Source organism: Arvicanthis niloticus, chromosome 3 (assembly GCF_011762505.2).
Source record: "Arvicanthis niloticus isolate mArvNil1 chromosome 3, mArvNil1.pat.X, whole genome shotgun sequence".
NCBI classification, from domain to species: domain Eukaryota; kingdom Metazoa; phylum Chordata; class Mammalia; order Rodentia; family Muridae; genus Arvicanthis; species Arvicanthis niloticus.
Genome location: NC_047660.1, coordinates 61966601 through 61981666, shown reverse-complemented (window position 1 = coordinate 61981666; position 15066 = coordinate 61966601). Strand labels below are relative to the sequence as shown.

At 47.2% G+C, this 15066-nt stretch overlaps 1 protein-coding gene across 2 annotated transcripts; it reads right to left on the bottom strand.

The window, feature by feature from the left end:
• Nucleotides 1-7274: 7274 nt before the first annotated feature.
• On the bottom strand, nt 7275-13454 carry Gjb2 (gap junction protein beta 2). 2 transcript variants are annotated; one of them, XM_034499229.2, is made up of 2 exons: nt 13093-13454; nt 7275-9581 (listed from the first exon to the last, which is right to left on the bottom strand). In XM_034499229.2, the coding sequence occupies exon 2, from the start codon at nt 9557-9559 to the stop codon at nt 8879-8881; it is 681 nt and encodes a 226-aa protein (XP_034355120.1). In that variant the 5' UTR covers nt 9560-9581; nt 13093-13454; the 3' UTR covers nt 7275-8878. The 2 variants fall into 2 exon arrangements, with proteins under 2 accessions (XP_034355120.1, XP_076787057.1); XM_076930942.1 differs by lacking the exon at nt 13093-13454 and adding an exon at nt 12771-12985.
• Nucleotides 13455-15066: the final 1612 nt, after the last annotated feature.

Sequence of the window (15066 nt, the reverse complement as noted above, 5' to 3'; positions counted from 1 at the left end):
TCTATGGGATCCCAGTGCCTTTTCTGACCATAGATAGCTCAGAGTTCACTTTTCTTTCTTCTCTTTCCCAGCCCCTGGTACTGTCACTCAGAATTCAGACCTTGCCACCTCCCCTGTGTGCACTTGTCCCGTTTTCCTTCAGTGATTGTGTCCAGAGATGTCCATTACATGACCCCAGATGGAAGCTCAGAGGCCGCTGCCCACATGCATGTTTCTGGCCCTGATGTTTTTGTACAGTGCTGGCGGTGGAACATGGGACATCTTGCATGCTGATCAAGCCCTCTGCCACTGAGCCATGCCCCTAGCCTGTAGCCCTGATCATATGTCATAAGTTTCTGCCGAGCCTTTCTAATGCTTGCCTTATCTCCCCACTTTGAACATAACTCATTTTCAACATGTCTTACCTGTCAACACAGACATCTCAGTTACCTCATTTCTGTTTCCCACTGCTCCGGCATGTCCCCGTGATCCCTCTGCTATGTGACCTAGGCTGGCTTCAAACTCACTATTCAGTTAAGAATAACCGTAAACTTGGTCCTCCTACTTTTATGTGGGGAGTGCTGGGATGATAGTCACACTTCTCCATGCCCCAGAGCTTCTGTTCAGGGGTCTGTGGCACCAGTACTCAGCACCCACCCTGATCCCTGACCCCTGACCCCTGGCCCCCAACACACACACACAGCCCTGAAGCATGATGAAACTCTGCATGGCTGTCCTTTGTTCTACAAGGTTCCAGGCCTGAGTTCAAAGGGCTTCCTAACTACTTCAGAGCCTAGCTGAGTTTATGTTTTTGTTTGTTTTTCTATTAAGTCATTCTTAGATTCAATTAAGCTTTCTCCCAAACCTTCTGAGATTTTTCTATTTAGTTCTGTAAATAAATGTAATAATGTCTCTTATAACACTTTGTGCAGATATAAGTAACTCAGAGAATTAATCTTGTAAATTTGTCATGTCCTCCTTTTTTAGAAGAATTCATCTTAAGTCTCCCATAATATAGTTCTATAAGCACAGGTGTGCCCTGGCTCCCACCTCTCCTGACTCAGTGGCTCTCAACCTTCCTAACGCTGGAGTCTTTTAATACAGTTCCTCATGGTGTGGTGACTCCCAACCATAAAATTATTTTGTTGCTACTTCACAACTGTAATGTTGCTACTGTTATGAATCGTAAATATCTGATATGTGACTGCCAAAGGGGTTGTGACCCACAGATTGGGAACTTCTGCTCTGACTGAACACAGACCCCTCCCTGTCTTCTCCTCTCCTTACCCCAGAATGAAGAAGGAGCCAAGAGGAAAAGCAAGCAAGTAGTAATAAAGTGAATGTTAGTAATAAAAGGTGTCCATTTCCTGCCTCCCTTAAAAATTTAGTTGATAATGGGGCCTGGTGGCGCAGGCTAATAAGTATCCTTACTGTTCAGGAAGCTGAGGCAGGAGGACTGAATCTTCAAGGCCTACTTGGACTATAGAGTGAGTTCGAGGCCAGCCTAAGCAGCTAATGGGAGTTTGTCTCAAAGTTTAAAGAAAAAGCAAAAAACAAAAAAACAGGCCTGGAGGTGTATCTCAGTGGTTTGTTCCCAGAAAAGACAAGCAGAGGAAAGAAAGGAAAAGATAGGAAAGGGAAGAGGATGGAAAGGAGGGGAGGGGAGGGGAAGGGAGAGAAGGGCAGGGAAGGGGGGTGAAGGGCAGGGGAAGAAAAATGCAGCCACTTCCAGGAGTATTGGGGATGTGTTTTTGGAAGACTTTTAAAATTTTCTTTTATTACATTTGTTTATTTGCATGTACATATACAGACACATGTGTTGCAGTCCATACATAGAGGTCAGAGGAAACCTTTTGGGAGTTGGGCCCCCATGTATTAGCTCAGGCAGTTAGTTTTAGTTGGTGGCAACTGTCTTTGCAATCTCTCACGTACTTGTGACTATAGAAGATGTTATGATTATTAAAACTTCTGTTTCTAAATTGGATAGAAATAAAATTCCTAAACAAGATCACTGACATAAATATGAATCCATGCAGGCTTCAGAATTAAGCAGTCATGGGCTCAACCAACCAGGAACCTAGAGAACTGGAGCTCTGAAGAGCTACCTTGGAGCTAGACTTCCATTTTTTAATCAATACTGTTTGAGAATAATATTTACAACATTCAACTCGGCATAGGCTTCCAAGAATACTGTCCGTAGCCTTGAGAGGAGCAAAGGTCCCTCCTGGCTGCCTCATGAGTGTGAGGCAGGATGGTTTTCTGGTATTTCTCCCTTACAGAACTTGAGCAGACTAGAACACAATTGTTTTTCATGAGGCTGGCTAAGCTTCAGTTACCTGTGTCAACTTGTCTCACTCATTTAATGCTTGTGGTTAATTTCTATAGGCTTTGGAGTTTAGTTTGGTGTCACACAGAACCAATAAAGCAAGCCAGAGTCATCAACAGTGTTACGATGTCTGCATTCAGAGCGTGTCTCAATGAGTTGTCTTTCACTCTGGACCATCCACCGTCTATTGTGTGGACAAAAGAGATTTTTTTCTCCTCATTAAAACAATGTGGTAAGAATATTTAAACAAGCTGTCATTTTAACTGTTTTCTTTCTTTCCTTTTCCTTTGAGATAGGGTTTCTCTATGTAGTCCTGCCTGTCCTGGAACTCACTCTGTAGACCAGGCTGGTCTTGAACTCAGAGATATATCTGTCTTTGCCTCCCAAGTGCTGGAATTAAAGGCATGAGCCACCACCACCCAGCTATATTAACTGTTTTTAAGTGTTAATCTTATTGCTGTATGACCAACTCCACCAGTCATCTTCAAAACTGTCTCATGCTCCAAGCTCAGCCAAATGGTACCAATTAATCAATAACCCCTCTCCTCTTTCCTTCCAATTTTTGACAAGCATTCCATCTTTATATTGTCTTGGCCTTTCCTGGAACTACAGGATATTTGTACTCTTGTGTCTGGCCTGTTTAACTTAGAAAGGTTTGTCCAGGGCATGAGTCAGATTCTTTCTCATTTTTAAGGCAGAAAGAGTCTTTATTCGGTGAACAGAGTATACTTTGTTGGTGGACGTCTTGGTGGTGTCAGTTCTGAAACAGGTTTACAAATATGTTCAATCAAGATTGCTTTTACCTTCTGAAAAAGGTTTGGTAGGTGAGAAAAATGCCTTCTTGAGCTATTATGATTCAGAATTTTCCTCAACTCATTTTTTTTGAGGTTTTGAGAAATAAATGCCACATTTGTGAAAGGCCTGGGATTCTTTGAACCGTGACCTCTATCCTTAAGAATATAAAGGGGCCTGGGTGTATCTCGGGGCAGACCACTTGCGTGGTTCGCGGCATGAGGCCCTGAGTTCCATTCCCTACCACAAACAGAGAAGCACAGGGCAGAAAACCAAGGAATCCCGATGTCCCACCTTGATGTTACCTAATAACATCAGAGTAAGGAATGTCCCTGCACAGAAGAGTGTTGAGAAAGAAGTCACCCGACTTCATTGCAGCTATGATAAAATGGTAGGCGTTTAAGACCAAAGCCAGGCAAAGAGTCAACGATTTAAACTATCTAAGACAAAGTACAGTGCGAGGCCTCACAAAGTGGCTAGGGCTGTCTTTGCCCCATTTGTGAGGAAATATTGTGTATGAACTTCAAGCTCCCTTTTACAGTCTCCCTCACTATGAATTTGAAATGTAAACTCCAGAGCCTTCTATGCGGGATGCTTGGGGAATTGCAGAGGCGACACCTTGCAATTACCCACGATGGACTGCAGGTGGCAGAAGAGAGAAGCATTCCACCTGAGGCAGCAGGTTGGGTAAGGGCTTCCAGGAAACCCCTTCAGCCAGTTATAAATGATAACAACTAGTGAAAGGAGCCCTTGGCAAGTTACTGAGCGTCTCACAGAAACAAAAAAAAGACCAAACTAACCACGAGTCTCAGGTCTTCCCTGAAATTAGTTGTCTTTCATGATTTAGCTTTTATGAAATTGTTCTTGAGGGCCCACAAAATCCAACCGAAACCCAAACCGTGCGACCTCCTGCCCGCCTGAGCTGTTGTAGGCTTTGGTACTCTTGTCGCCCGCTCCGCTGCACACAGTACAGCTGCTGCTTCTCCGCTTCTCCGTCTTCCGCCAATATGCTGCCTTCCACGCTCATCTTTGTCTTCGAGATCACAGGAAAATCTCAATAAACGGCCCTTTTTAAATGGGTCATGGGATGGCAGGCACGATCTCTCCATATTAATACAGAAGCCTGAAAACTAGATGTCACTAAGTTATCCTTAAAATCCAAACTCAAACCTTGCAGGTAAGTAAACCCATACAGCGCTGGGAGTCTTTGGTGACATTCCATATTTAACAGTTTTTATTGGCTTAAGTGACCACGAAAAATCACGTTTATTAAACTGATAGATGTTCTACAGTCTGAAGGAATTGCTAATAAGCAGAAGGCAGGGTTTGCGGTCTGGAAGGACAGGGGATGGACAGGCTAGAAAGGAGCCACATATTCTATTTATCAACTCCAGTCCCAGGGACTAATTGTGTCTGGTGCTTAGCTGGTCCTCAGTAGATAGCAGGCAATGAAAAAAAATCAAGAGGGATGTGTAGGAACGGACCACTGAGTCTTGCAGGACTGCAGTTACACCATGAGCTCCAGCAGCATTGCAACAGATGTAGGTTGCAGGCCTGTGGAGTTAGTCTTCCTTGTGGGAGGGATAATTCCACAAGTCCTGTCAACATAACCTCTGAGTGGTTGGACCACTCTTGCTGGCCTTTGATCTTGACAGTTATGAGAGCTTTGCCTTCTTCACCACCCCACCCCCACCCCTCCACAGGTGATGACTCGATGGTTTTTATGTTGCAGTGAGGATGACAGGAAGCAAGAGATGTGGTATACATATTAGGTAGTATGGAGGCCCTGATAGGACAAACCTGTAACATTCATTCTTAACGAACTGGCCCCTTTCCTAGTCGCTTATGTATATTCATTTAATCATTTAGTTTTTGCTGTTTTGATGCAGAGATCAGGCTGGCTTTGAACTAAGTATGCAGCTGAGGATAACCTTGAACTTCAGATTCTCCTACCTTCCTTCTCCCAGGAGCTGGAATTACAGGCATCTACCTCTGAACACCATTTCTATTTATTTACTTTCTCCAAGACAGGGGATGGAGCCTATGGCTGTGTGTGGTAGGGACAGGGGGGATGGAGCCTATGGCTGTGTGTGGTGGGCACAGGCGGGGGATGGAGCCTATGGCTGTGTGTGGTGGGCACAGGCGGGGGATGGAGCCTATGGCTGTGTGTGGTGGGCACAGGTGGGGGATGGACCCTATGACTGTGTGTGGTGGGCACAGGCGGGGGATGGAGCCTATGGCTGTGTGTGGTGGGCACAGGCGGGGGATGGAGCCTATGGCTGTGTGTGGTGGGCACAGGCGGGGGATGGAGCCTGTGACTGTGTGTGGTGGGCACAGGCGGGGGATGAAGCCTATGGCTGTGTGTGGTGGGCATAGGCAGGGGATGGACCCTATGGCTGTGTGTGGTAGGCACAGGCAGGGGATGGACCCTATGACTGTGTATGCTAGGTAGCATCTTGGCATTAATCTACTTACTCTCCAGCCCTTGATTTTTTTTTTTTTTTTTTTTTTTTTTTGAGTGATACAGCTGCCTGTTACTCATCTTTATTCTGCTTCTGTGTTTGCATCCAGTCCTCCTTCCCCTGCTGACATGGCTGGTCTCTGAGGTCACTGTGTTATGTTTCAGTGTCAACCTGCACATTCTCAAGCTTCCAGTTAATTGAGCTTTGCAGGAGACATTCCTATTTACGATGTCATTCACCATGCACTCAGGGTCTACTGAGTGGGAAAGAAATGGCATATTAATGGTAATAGCATTCTGCTGCCCTAGGTGGAGGAGAGGGTCTGTGTAAATCACCCCATTGATTTTCCCAGGCATGGGAAGTGTTCTGGAAGCCCACTGTACGGTGAAGAGCCTAGGCCAGGGTCAACAGGAAGCTCCCTTCTACCCACTGCCATCCAGTCAGCATTTGCAAGCTGCTCCCTGGTGAGTCACCTAGTTAGAACAGTGGCCCCTGAGACAGCTTAGGCCCAGGGAACCCAATAGAACACTCTGTTGTTCCACTTAGATGAGCAGTGGCCTGTCTCTACACAGGTAGTCAGTGAATGCCACCCAGGTTGGGGGGGGGGCATCACCTGTAACCTTTGGAGCTCACTCACACCAAGGCATCTCTTCACAGACAAACTGCCAACTGCTTGTTCAGGATGATCGTATTCCAGAGGCCAAGCTTTAATTTTCAAGCTTGTGGCCAGACCTCTCCGTCAGTCCTATGAAGTGGTTGTTGGTGGTTTGTAATTATTTTGGCCCTGTTCTTTAATACCTTAAGAGTGATAATCTTCATAATGTGTAGGAGTGGAACTAACCATTTAAAAGGCCGTGTGGTCTTTTAACAGGGTCTGTAAAGGGCAGGTGGGAGAGACTGTTCACCTGTTCTTCTGCCCGAGTGCAAGTGGGCTGAGTTTTACCCCTTTCAAGCTATGTTGCTTGGCCCTCCATTAAAAAAAAAAAAAAAAAAATAGTGTCACTGATGTTTAAAATGCTTTGACAGCCTCAGTGTAAAGCTTGTACCTTAAAGGATGAAAGTGTTGGTGCCATCCAGGAAAGAGCTGCATATTGGCAGTCACTTACCTGGGACAGGCTTGCCTGTCAAGGTATGTCCCATGGGAACAGACATTGAGGAAACATAAAGAACATGGGCCACATGCTTCTAGACACACACACACACACACACACACACACACACACACACACACACAATATTGGAAAGGTCCACAGAGGACGGTTCTCATGTCATAGTCTTCACAGTGGAAGATGTTTTATTTTTTAAATATAAAGAGTATTTTTTATTTTTTTTTTTGTGATACTGTTGTTGCAATATGGGGACTCATATATGGAGACAGGTGTTTTAGCACTGATTACACACTGAGTCTAAGGACCTTGTAGACTGTGAGTTCCTCTGGTTCTAGAAACTGGACTGATCCTGTCACCAGGACTTAGCCTCCTCATGCTGCTCTCTAGTTCTCAGACATTACAGTCCTTAGGATGGGTTCACTGAACATCAGACTGCTGTGGGTTGGGCGCCAATGTCCTGTCCCCGTAACTGGAGCAGAACCCCAGAACAGTGTGTGTTATAACATGTAAACATACTTCTGGGATGTTTTAAAATATAAATTATGAAAGACATACATAAACACACACATATATGTATATGTGTGTACACACACACACACACTAGTATAGTTGGGCATGGTGGTGTACACCTTTAATTTCAGTTCTTGAGAGGCAGGGGCAGGCAGATTTCTGACAGTTCTAGGCCGGCCTGGTGACAGAGTGAGGCCCTGTCTCAAAACAAAACAAAACAAAAACCAAAGCCAGAAAAACTTACTATTGATCAAGTTAAAGTTTGGTATTCTATTAAAAACCTTATTTAATTTTAAAGTATACAAAATAATCATATTTTAATAAATGACATTTAGGAGTTTACAAAATTATATCAGTGACAAGCATGAAACCACAACTCTTATTTATTGCTATGAAATGGCTTCCCAGTGACATTCTTGGTAGGAAGAAGTGTCCTCTGTTGGATTTGTTGACTGTCATCTTGTGGGAAACACATTAGACACGGTGGCAATGCTAAGGTTCAGCTTGCCCTAGGAAAGTTACATGCTGACCTAAACTAGTTTCTTCTATTTTTCCCAAATATCCACTTATCTGTTTCCAGTTAAGAAGGCACTGCTGAAGAGGGAGGCAAGCAGACTTTCAAAGTAGAAAAACTCAGTTTTAATCAATAGGATTTAGGGTCTAGAAGTTTCATTGGTTCTTTGAAAACCACCCCATTTGGTTTCTGCACCATTAAATTGTACCATGGCAGTGAAATCCCCAAGCAAACTCATGAAGCTGATCTGTCTTCCGATGCTGACTGCCACATCCCACAGCTACAGAGCTTACAAACTGGTGGGGGTTGGGGGCTGAATTAGACTCATGGCAGTTGTTGGTATATCCTATCTGTCTCTTACACAAAATTACAGTTGAATTTTTAAGTTGAGGCCTCTTCTTGTCAGAAGCCAGCATGAGAAATTTGCAGTTTGTCTCATTCGAGGCAGGCTGTAGCATTGCTGCCCTGTGCCAAGCGCACCGATATGCATACAATAGGTGGGTTCTCAGCTACACTGCAGGTTTCCCACAACCCAAAGGCCGAAGGTTTTAAAGACCTTGTGAGATCTGGTTACACATCAAGCTCACTTCACAAACTGAACTTCTGAAATGGGAGGAATGTATAATGTTTTCCAGACCATTTTAAGAGCAAAAGAACCTATCTTATTTTAAGGTTTTCATTTTTCTTAAAAGTACACAGCGCTTGAAGCATCAAATAGCTTTGCCCATTGTTAAAACTATCAAAGCAAATAACAGAATGGAGATTCTTTACCTTTAACTGGGGGCAACTTGGGGAAGGATACCCTGAAGGAGGAACTTTCCCAGCACCTTCCTCAGGACTGGACTCATCTCTCCTGTCCTCAGAGGAAGAGAAACAATGTGAGATCCCTTTGTTTAAACTGTGAATGTATCCTACAAGCATAGCCGCTACCAGCACGGGGTCTCAGTGGAACTAACTTTAGAACCCATTAATGCAGGCATAGAATTGGGCCTTTGTTTAGGAGCTTTGGGGGAAGGGAGGCCCATGGAGGCTTCTGGAGTTTCATGGGAGGCCTACAGGGACTTCAGATGGCGGCATTTAAGATGGGAATGTTTGTCTTGGGAAAAGCTGGTGGCTGAGCTTTGACCACTAGGCATGGTTGCCTCATCCTCTCCCTCAAGCTTTGCTCTAGCAGCCAGGCAATGCATTAGACTGGTCTTTTGGACTTTCTTGAACAATACCTAATGAACAAATAGCACAGCTCTGTGATATTTAGCAGGATGCAAATCCCAGACACAGAAATCATGAACACGGTGAAGACAGTCTTTTCTGTGGGCCTGGAAATGAAGCAGTCCACTGTATTGGGACAAGGCCAAGCGTTGCACTTCACCAGACGCTGCATGAAGAAGCCATTGTACATGATGTAAAAGACATACATGAAGACGGCTTCGAAGATGACCCGGAAGAAGATGCTGGTGGTGTAGGTCCACCACAGGGACCCTTCGATAGGGACCTTCTGGTTTTTGATCTCTTCGATGTCCTTAAACTCGTTCTTTATCTCTCCCTTCATGAACTTCCGTTTCTTTTCGTGTCTCCGGTAGGCCACGTGCATAGCTACCAGGAGGGCCGGCGTGGACACCATGATCAGCTGCAGAGCCCAGAGCCGGATGTGAGAGATGGGGAAGTGATGGTCGTAGCACACATTCTTGCAGCCAGGCTGGAGAGTGTTACAAACAAAATCAGCTTGCTCATCTCCCCACACCTCCTTCGCAGCCACCACGAGGATCATGATACGGAAGATGAAGAGGACGGTGAGCCAGATTTTCCCAATACTGGTGGAGTGTTTGTTGACACCCCCGAGGATGCTCTGGAGCGTGCCCCAATCCATTTTGTCCTCTGGGTGGTTGGCACTAGAGAAGACAAATAAACATAAAACAGGAATCATTGCTTTGGCCAGACAGTGGGTCCTATCTCTGGTTCTGGGTCTGTATTCTTAACTGTCTTACCCGGCAAACACCACAGCACACACAGCCTCCTCTTGGATGCTGGTGGGTGACAACACAACTTACTTTGCCATAGGATCATAGGATTAAGTGTGGAACTCCCAAACCATCTCCAACATACTTCTGTGTACTCTCTAGTATAGTTCTCAAAAAAAAAAAAAGTTTGTTTACCTGATTTAATTCACCTAGTCTTTTGTGAATAGTAAAGATGTGGGTACGGGGTACACCAAAGCAGAGTACTTGCTACTATAAAAGGCAAAACCAAGTTCTGGCTAAGCCCGCCTCATATGCTTACATTTCCATACAGGTCACTCAGTGGGCTGTGTCGGTAGCAGCAAGCTTTGCAGTGTAGCACAGTGACAGACAAAAACTTGGGCTGACCTCACTATAGAGGTATGGCTGCTGGGTTTGGGTTTATATGGCAGAATCTGTGAAATTCGACAGGACCCTGTGTCGTTTTCCTGTAGTTTCTAGGCTGAAGCTACTTCTTTAAAATATTTTAATATTTATGGGCTTGTCAGGCAAGAGCGCAATGGCATTACTAATGGTTTGTATTTACATTTGAGATTCCTTAACTTAACCTTTCACTTCCAAGCCTTGCTTCCATCTTCTGTGTGAGAGGAACAGGGTAAAACCAACAACAACAACAAACAAACAAAACAAAAGAAAACAAAACAAAAAAACAAAAGAACCCCCCCCCCCCCCAAGGACAAAAACAAACAGACAACACCAACATTAAAATGAGCACTTAGGTCTTTACATGCAGGCTGGTAGTTCCACTGTCAGGTTGGGACTGTTTGGTTAACGCTCCCTGTCTGTTTTGATATGTGTTGCAAGTGAGCACTGCACTGTGGACTATGGTTTTAACCTTGAAGTGATTCTAAAATAAATATATGATGAAAAATGACGGGACATTTAGCTCAGTGGTTCACCAGTTGCTGGTCCAAGGACCCACCTAATGGGATTTTGCCTTGGGTGACACAGTGTACATTGTCTGTGTCCTAGATGAGCTTCCATGAGCCAATGACCTTCTATTTCATCCCTGGGCAGGAACCTTCTGATTCATAGCTACACCTGTCTGTCACAATCAACCCCATCCTCCCTGCTGTCCTGACTCACTTGCTTCCATCCCTTCCAAGCTGTAATGAATCCTCTTGCACTTTCTTAAAAACATCCTACCCTCCTGCTTAGCAAGTTACATCCTGTTTCCCAGTGGACTCAGCAGGCACAGAGAGACGTCCCTCCTTGCCCATACATAGAGCACCAAGGAACCCAGTTGGTGGAACCCCCTCAATTCTGCCTTGGTCAGAGGAGATAGGGTGAGTGAGGGGTACGGAAGTTAGGGGAAGCTGACGTACACTGGTAAAACATCAAGTCCTATCCAATTTGGAAAACAGAAACACGGCAGGGAGAAACAGAGGCTCGGCAGGTTCTGCCCTGACCCATTTATACCTAGACTGTCAGGGCCCTTAGGGAAACTGGTTGTCCTTTGAACGTGTTACAGTTCCATGTGGTCTGCCCCTAACAGCAGGAGGATTGAAAAGCAACAGTGTTCCTTTAACAAAACAATCTGATTGGAATTAGACCTCCTGTTCTTCCTGTCTGCCTCTGCTGAGTGGAGCTCAGGACATTGAAATAAACATTCACAAACCTAACCCAAAATACAGAGCTGGAGGATCCCTGGGGCACGTACCTCTGCCTGTCTATAACACCCACAAACTAGCCCAATTACCAACATAGAAAACAAAACCAACTTCTGTGTAAACTTTGCACTTGTTTATAAAATTACTTTAAAGTGATTACTTGTTGAGTGTGAGCTTGCTGTGTTACCCGGCTCTGCTTCTAAATCCATGCAGCCGGGGTTAGCACAACAAGGGGTATAGATTTATAACAGCAGAACTGTGGAGGCTGAGGCAGGAGGATTGTGCTAACTTGAGGAAAACTTTTCTGCGCAGCAAAACCCTGGCTCAAGAAACAAACACCAAAAGAGACAAAAACAAAACACAACAGAACTAAAACAACAACAACAACAAAAAGGCAAACCAAAAATAGGAAAGGGGTGACCGGAATGAACAAATAAGGCCAAAACAAAAATGGAAAAAAAACAAAACCTCCAAAAGAAAACCAAGTAGCAGGGTCATAGCTGTGAGTCCCAGCATATCTGATTGCAGCTGCTTGTCTTAAAATGGCCTAAGAAGAGGGCGAGGTTAAAATTTGACCTCACAAAGGGGTTAGGAGTACTACGCCAGCAGGTGAAATGTCAATATTCAACTGCGGTGTGGGAGGTGATTTCCAGGCTGGCCTTAGGACTAGGAGGTCACATGGCAGGTCCCTACCTGGCCTGGGTCACCTGCAGATTGCCTTGAATCATGAATCTTTAGCTCCTGAAAAGAAGGGTGCTTCTCCTTGTTTATAGTGTATACAGCGTATGTGACCCGTATTTGCCTTAAAGAACACTTGAGAGAGCTGGTGGAACACCTCCAGATGCTGACCCCACTGCACCCTTCTCACAATTATGAGCTTAGCCCATAATTCCCAAAGGATTCCAGGGTAAGTGGAGCCACCACTGTGCCAGGCTTCTCAGGACAGTCCCGTGGACCTGAGCAATTGGTCCCATTTAGGCTTAAGCTCCCTTCCAGTGTGGCAGCACCGAGGGGCTGATGCAAGAGTCCTAAGGGACACGTTTCTCAGCAGTACACCCTCTGTGAACCTGTGCCTGGAAGCTTCCCTTCCAGCTGCAGCGTCTGGCCTGGACGCAAATCCTTTTTTAAAAAAAGCATTTAAGAAAGGAGAAAAAGCAATCAAACTCTCCACCCGAGTGCAGGCTGGGGTTCTGCAGTTCGCGGGAGCGGCTACGGACGCGCGTTTTGGGCCGTCGCCCACGTCACCCCAGTGCTTTAGGTGGTAAAGGTCACTGTCTTCCCACGGAGGCCTCCTGCTTAACAAATGAAACCGAGTTTTCCTGCTAAGCTTTCGGTTAGTTACAAACGTTCAATGGCGGTAGACAACGCAGTCAGGAAGCCTCGGGAAAATTCTAGCAAAGAAACACTGGCGACACGTCGCAGTCCCACGCGGAACAGCCTGGCCCCCACGTACCTCCCCACCCCGCGCTGTGCCGGACCTCCCGGCTCAGGCTGTGCGCGGCGGCGACAGCAGCCGGCTCCAACCCGGAGCCCGGGCAGACGCCTCCAGCCTCAGAAACAGGTTCACGGCTCGGGTCCCTATGCACCGGTGGCCCGTGGGGACCGCGCAGCGCGTTCCGGCCTCGGTTTCCCAGGACTGCGGCAGACCGCACCCATCCTCGCACCTCACAACTGAGTCCCTACTGGCTGAATCTCACCCCCCAGCCGCCGTGGGGCGTCCCGGTCGAGGGCGCGCTACATCAATGTGACTCGGTGGCGCGGATTGGCGGTCGTACCTGTGTCCCGAGGAGCGAGTAGCACTGGGTGGCGGGAAGCGGCGAGGCGCTGTCCCTCGTAAGGAGCAGGTCTGGAGTGGGTCCCGGGGTCGGTCCCAGGTTGGTCCGGAGTGGGTATCGGGCTGCTCCTGGGTTGGTCCGAAGTGGGTCGCCGGCTGATCCCGAGCTGGTCGCCGCGGGTCCCTGCTGGAGGCTGCGCTCAGTAGGCGGGAGCGCCGCCGACTGGCTGTGAGTTGAGAGAGCGGAGCGCGCCGCGCGCTGCGATCTTGGACACCTGTCGGCCGCGGCGCCTTTTAATCGAACCCCTCACCCCGCCTCTCTCACCCTGGAGCGATTGAGAAAGTTGCGGAGGAGGCGGCTCCCACTAGCCCGCCACCTCCAGCGCCGCGGGCGGGGCTCTCCGGGTACCCAGAGCCGTCAGGGCCAGCGAGCCGCGAGCTCTCCTGGAGCCTAGGTTACTCCCCGCCCCACTCCGCCCCACCCCACCCCACCCCCCAGCTCTCTTTGAGCTCAAGGCTCTCGCAGTGTCCTGTCCGTCTGGAGCGCAGCCTGAGCGGAGCCTGTAGACACTGTGTCTTCACTCAGGACGCAGGTCGCAAAGCTCCCAAGTCCCAGCTCCTGGCTTTTGGGGGAGTGGGTGGTATTGAAAGAGAGTTGATGTCGCTATTACTGCTCTCACTAGTGGAAAGCCTGCTGTTGCATTCGAAGCTTCGTTGTAGTAATATACATTATATATATTAGATAAACGGACGTTCCAGTTTTGTGTAGGCCTGCAGCTCCCAGTAGCGCACATGAGGCTCCTCTCCTGTAGGGGACCCGCAGCACAGTGAGCCAAGGAAGCTAAAATTTGGGTTCAAGGCTGACTAACAGAGAGCACCTTCAGGGCTGGCCAAATTCTGGCTTCTATTTCCCTGAATTCCCGATTTAATTCGATCACTTTTAACAGGGTGCCAGTGACAAGGACAGGAGGAAATATAGAGGTGAGTCTTCAAGGCTGGCCTGGAAGTGGACATGCCACAGTCTCTGAAGGGTTCTCTGTCTGTGCTCCGCTCTCTGTGTCCACTTTTCCACAACCGAGATCCTTGCAAGGAAGGGGCGCCCAGATTCTGCCGGGGGAGGCGGTGTAGAAGGGCAGGGGGAGCAGAAGAGATTAGGCGTGCCCAGCCCTCTTGGAGTCCAGGCTGCTGGGACGACCCTGGGCAGCCTGAGTCTACCACTCAATTCTCTCTCCGACAAGCTGGACGTGGGTTATGAAGACCCAGTGTTCACATTGCTTGGCTGTCTGCATAGTTTTGAGAGGCAAGTGACCTTATGTGGACATTCACAAGAGCCAGCTACGCTTGGGGATACCTAGGCCAGCTAGCTTCACCCTACTCAGTTACTTGCAACCCGAGTTTGGGATGCAAACAGCACATCCTCGCAAAGTTTTTTCAGATCAGGTTTACACAAAGTGAAGAGACAGTGATTCATTCTGACATTCATCTGGTGTAAGGAATGGCTTTCAATAAAAAGGGCCATAGTTGAAGGTACATGCTTTTCCTGCAAAGCTGGCTCATTGCCCTGGGCAGACATGGCTGCTCTTACTTGGGCAGAGGAGGGTTTTGCATGGGCGCTATTACCCTCACCTACTTCCTAACTGTAAGTCTTAATCTAAGAGGGAGTGTCTCAAAGGAAGAGAGCCTCAGATCCTTGTACCGCCCTTGAGAGAGAGAGAGAGAGAGAGAGAGAGAGAGAGAGAGAGAGAGAGAGAGAGAGAGATGCTGAATCAGCTTGTGAGAAATAACTGGCCAAGCCAGATGAGGTGGTACAACTCCCTTGGTCTGAGGACATCTAGAGATGAATCGAAGAGGTGATGAGGCGGTGGCAGCAGCCAGGGTGGAAGGATGTTGGCACCTTTAGCTTCTCATGGGTAGTATGGTTTTCAGTCATGGAGCTTCAGTTCAATGAGAATAAAAGAAACTTCTCGAGTCATTG